Source organism: Pinus tabuliformis, chromosome 1_2 (genome assembly GCF_031772625.1).
Source record: "Pinus tabuliformis cultivar Carrire ecotype Pingquan chromosome 1_2, CPIR1, whole genome shotgun sequence".
In the NCBI taxonomy this organism is placed as follows: Eukaryota; Viridiplantae; Streptophyta; class Pinopsida; order Pinales; family Pinaceae; genus Pinus; species Pinus tabuliformis.
This window is the reverse complement of record NC_142298.1, coordinates 93,975,681-93,981,070: the sequence shown is the minus strand read 5'-3', so window position 1 is coordinate 93,981,070 and position 5,390 is coordinate 93,975,681. Positions and strand designations below refer to the sequence as shown.

Here is a 5,390-nt window from a genome sequence, read left to right as displayed (position 1 = left end):
ATTTCAAACATATATTATTTGCATTATAATCCTCATCATCATTAAGATAAGGATTGATTACATAAACAACAAATGGAAATACGAATAAGTTAAAACAAGACTACAAGCCGCACGTAAATCATTTTTCTAATCCATGGGTCTGTGTTTAGGCTTACACCAACCACGTTCTTAAAGTTGGTCCCTATATAATAAGAATTCATGTGTGCGTCTTCATTTTTTTCCTTCGTCTTTGTGGCCCCACTATGGGAATTTGGAGGTCGCACCAGACTACGATGTCGGAGGGTGGGCTTGTCGGGCCCGACTATGGTAACTTGGAGGTCCGTTTGACTATTTGGTCAGAGTTGGAAACGGAGTTAACTTTCAGTTTGCCTTCATTTCACTCGGAATCATAGTTACCACATTCGTCTCTATTTGTCTGAGAAATTCAGAAATTTTATATTATAAAATTAATTCAAAGTTACAGTGTTAATAGTTATCTAGTTCCAGTCAAACTTAGAACCACCTGTTGCAATTTTGAGTGGGGAGATGACGCTCAGAAACAACTTATGAATATCCTGTGGTCGATGAGCAAGCAACCAGTCTAGTGGAATACATCCACATAAACATCCATCTAATCCCACTAATCCGAGCATTATGTACGAGGAAGCTTTAGTATTTTTATATTTAGAATTTTATAGCTATAAAATATTAGGAAGTTTTTCATTAAATATTTTTTTATTAGAAAATTAGAATGAAGGTTAAATTTTATTTTAAAAGAAAAATTAAAATATATTTTTCTCTTTTATAATTCTAGTCCATTTCCATGATAGTCAATGCTAAGTAGGAAACAATTATTATTGGAATTTCCCTTCACTGCAAAAGAAGAGTGAATTCAATTAATTGCCTTTGCCAATGCATTCACTTTGGGACTTCAGAATTCACCCCATTTCAACCAGCCTTCGCCGCTTCTTCGGCGACCTACTTTCCTCATAACGTTTCCTTAGATTTCAGTCCTTGTCTCCTTCCTTTCGATTAGAGCGGTGATGCTTGGGCCCTCTACTATAGCCAATCCGGTTCTTCCTCAAAAATTATCTTGGGTTAAATTACCAGGGCTCCCCATAGAATTTTGGTCGCTGAAGACACTACAAGACATCGGGGACGCCATTGGAAATTTTGTATATGTGGATCCCCATTGTTTGGGGGCTCTCAACAAGCGAGTTGCTTGGATCCTCATTGAAAAAAACTACAGGGGTGGATTTCCAGACCACATCTCCATATGCTTGAATGATTCTTTGCTTACCCAACGTCTGGATTATTGGGGTGTACCCTTTCGCTTCTTGAATTGTCACTGGGAAAGCCACCTGCTAGCACACTGCCCCCATCGATGGAGCGGTGGCCCAAAATTTGCTAATAGGCCGTGACAATACAAATGGAAAAGGAATATCTTTAAGAGTTTTGGCTGCTCGTCACACAACGGCTCAGAGACTCCATCCCGTGGGAAATTTCCTTCACATCACTCATGTAATCCGACCCACTCCCCTCTTGGAATCTCCAATCATCACTCTATAAAAAATCAGTTTAATTTTTTGCATATTCTCACTTCATCCTCCCCTCCATTAGATGACGTGGACCTACACACCGCCACCACCCATATAGAACAGTCTACACCCTATCTCGATTTACCACCCCTACCACCAAATGCTCCCTACCATAAATGACCCTCTATCAGTGACTCATATTTTCTATGTCCGGGCTATATGCCCGCCCCATATTGCCCCTAAAAACTTGACCTCATAAAAACCAAATCTCTCCTCCCATACCACCCCGATTACATCTCCCACAAATTCAATTGATAGTGACCTAGAATTCTTACTGTAGAAAAAAACCCTAGACCTACGATCCCTAACTATCCACAAACCCTCAAATCCCACATCACCACATATTAGCCCAACATCCACTGGAAATATTACAGTCTAAAAAAAAATAGGGACAATCGACATTTCCATGGCCATCTCCATAATCATATTGTCCCTTGCCAATCGGATGCACCCTCCCTCATCGACATCCCTATTGTTGAATCATCTTCTCGGGCCCTTAGATCATGTTAGCCCGAAAAATGACCCAAATGACTTTTATCCTATCCCTAAATATGCGGGGGCTTAGGGTAGCTCCCAAATTTCTAGCCTTGAAGGAATTATTCAACAAATATCACCTATACATTATTATTCTTCAAGAAACTATGCACCCTGCTATCCATTCGATTGGATACTTTAGTTGAATGTTTCTGAGTTGGCACATGGCTGCCATAGATGCTTCTGGGCTTTCTAGGGGACAAATTTCCATCTGGGACCCTAACCATGTCCGGCTTCTGGCATTGTCATGTTTTGATGGCATTTTTTTGGCTAGAAACATACGCGGCTTTTTGGGTCGAATCCATATTCTTAATATCTATGCTCTTTTTCGGGATAAGGAACATTTCTGGCTTTGGTTGGTGGATTTGGATCTCCTACATCTTCCATCTCTCATTCTAGCTAGGGACTTAAATTGTACTATTGAGGACTATGAACACTAGGGACATAAATGCCATGGAGACCCCATGGCAGACTCTTTAAAATCCATCATCCTAGAACACAATCTGGTTGATATCAACCCATCGAACATTGCCCCCACTTGGGATAATGACAGATCATGGAACTCATATATTGAAAAGAGATTGGACAATTTTCTCATACATGATATGCTTATTGAAAGACTCGATATGGTATCATCTGAAATTATCAGCAGTTATATTTCAAACCATCGCCCTATCATTTTCCATTGGCAACAGCAAGTCTATAGGAGCATACTTCCCTTCAAATTCAACAGAATCTGGTTAGAAGATTCTTCCTATGTCGACCTGGTAAAAAATACTTGGCTCTCTATGGCAAACAACTCCACATCTCATATGGGATTGTTCTTAGACAAACTTAAAGCTCTTAGACTTGCTACCAAAAAATGGGAACAAGGAAAAAAAATCATCTCAGAAGAGAACTCAGCGATATTGAACAGAAGCTGGACTCTATTAGCCACTCTATGTCTACCCATACTCTCCATCTGAACACCAGATCCAAAATTCAGTTCCTTGAAAAAAGAAGAACACAAATCCTTCTAATTAAGGAGATGACATGGAAGCTCAAAAGCCATGTCACATGGCTGAAGGAGGGGCATTGAAACACAAAAATTTTTCATAGATTTTCAAATCATCGTCGTCAAAAAAATTCCATATGGGCGATTTTTGACTCAAATGATACAAAATATCAAACGCAAGACGAGATAAGTCGGGCTGCTCTGTCATTCTTCAAATTGGCCTTCGCCTAGACTCCATCGAGAGGCTTGAAAGATTTATTATGGGGGGGTATCTCTCTTCCCATTGATGTTTGGAGAAGAAGCAAGTAGAGAACTCTACAATTCGGTCTCTTTCGGAGAAATTCATGGAGTCATTCTATCTTTCCAAGGTCATAAAAGTTCGGGACCCGACGGCTGGACTATGGAAATCTTTTCTCACTTCTATGATCTAGTTAAGTCTGACCTGGTAAACCACGTTGAAGAGTCCTGGAATTTGGGTTCTATCCACCCTCATCTAAACTCCACGTATATCGCCCTCATTCCTAAAAAGGAAAACCCCCACACTTTCTCTGATTTCCAACCCATATCGCTTTGCAATCTAGTCTATAAAATCATATCCAAAACCATTACAAATCGTTTGAAGCCAATTCTATCCAAATTCATCTCTCCACAACAATATGGATTTCTCAAACACAGGAAAATTCATGATGTTGATGCTATAGCATAGGAATGTTTGCACTCCATCCAATCAAAACACCTTGATGTTGCTATTATGACAGTCGATCCTAAGAAAGCATTTGACTGTCTGGACTGGGGGTTCCTGAGACTGGTTCTTCACAAGATCGGTATTCAAGCACCGGCCATAAACTGGATCATGGCTTGTGTCACTACCGTCCAGTTTGTAGTTGTTATCAATGGATATCTGACTTCTTTCTTCAAATATGGTAGGGGTCTCAGGCAAGGTTGTTCATTATCGCCTCTTTTATTCATACTAGCACTGGATGGACTCAGTCTACACATATCTGACGCAGTGGCCAAGGGCCTCTTCTCTCCTCTGAAGATTGGCAGAAACATCCAGATATTTCATAGTTTTTTTGTGGATGATGCGCTAATCATGGGGCTTCTTAATAGGTTTGCTTGGCTGCATTTATTTCAAGTTTTTTAAAGATTTGGAAATGCTTCAGGTCTCAAAATGAACCAAACCAAATCAGTTATAATGTATGATCTGGAAATTTTTGAGACCATCACATATATTGCTAACTTATTTGGTATTTCTTCTGATTTCTTTTCCTCTGGTCTTAAATATGTTGGTTTTCATTTAAAACCCTATAAGTATAGAAATATGGACTTGCAATGGCTAGTTGACAGATACTTCTAGAAAATTTCCGGTTGGGAAAATAAATGCCTTTCTATGGGAGGATGCTTTACTTTATTCCAAGCAGTGACAACACAGCTCAGTGTATATTGGGCACACTTGTTCTAGCTTCCTGCTGCCATCATTAAGAAATTAGGCGAAATCACAACAAATTTTATTTTTTTTGGTATGAAGCATTAGAAGAAGTATCATTTATCAAAGTTGCGGTACATTACTCTTCCAAAGAAAATGGATGGATGGGGCATCCTCAATCTCCGCCACTTTGGGCAAGCTCTTCTCTTAAAACCCATATGGCGCGGGATTTTTGGAAACTGTATCTAGAGCCATATTATAAAAAAAACATACATGAGGAACATAGACTTTAAAGTATAGATGAGAAATGGCCATATCGGCAAAGCTGTTGGCTCTGCTATCTGACGCAGCTTCACAAAACTTGAAACCACTTTTATTAAAATGTTGGCTTCGAAACTTAGCACTGGGCATCATATAATTATAGGACGCAACCACATTCGAGGTATGTTAGACATTGATCCCATCCTGAATCGCATTATAGAAAAATTCCATCGAAATGGAAATTTCTTCTGGCACCAACTTATTGCTTCTTGGGAAAACGACTGCCAAATCTAGAAAAATGCAATTCAATTAAATCTTCCGGTCTCTGTTGCAGATGAATGGAAGCACATATGCATAGAAATGAGACTAGCGGGGCTTTACAGAGAAGAGACATCACACTCAATTACCTGGAATGGTAAAATGTCAAAAAATAATATTATGGTTGCTGATGCATACTATCAACTGCGCTTTCTACAAAGAAATAACCCGGGGGATGGATGGTTCGTTAAATTTTGGAGCCCACTGCTTCCCATAAAAAACACAATCTTTCTCTAGCTTGTTTGGAGGAATAAGAACTTGACCTGGGAAAACCTCCAAA

The 5,390-nt window shown here is 39.5% G+C and overlaps 1 protein-coding gene across 1 annotated transcript; it reads left to right on the top strand.

Annotated features, from left to right (window-relative positions):
• Positions 1-3,856: 3,856 nt before the first annotated feature.
• LOC149204613 (secreted RxLR effector protein 78-like) lies at positions 3,857-4,249 on the top strand. The gene has a single exon (XM_089397166.1). The coding sequence runs from the start codon at positions 3,857-3,859 to the stop codon at positions 4,247-4,249; it is 393 nt and encodes a 130-aa protein (XP_089253292.1).
• The last annotated feature ends 1,141 nt before the right edge of the window (positions 4,250-5,390 follow it).

Bases quoted from the DNA above. Each gene is read 5' to 3' on its own strand.
- LOC149204613 (XM_089397166.1), top strand. From the start codon at position 3,857: ATGACAGTCGATCCTAAGAAAGCATTTGACTGTCTGGACTGGGGGTTC.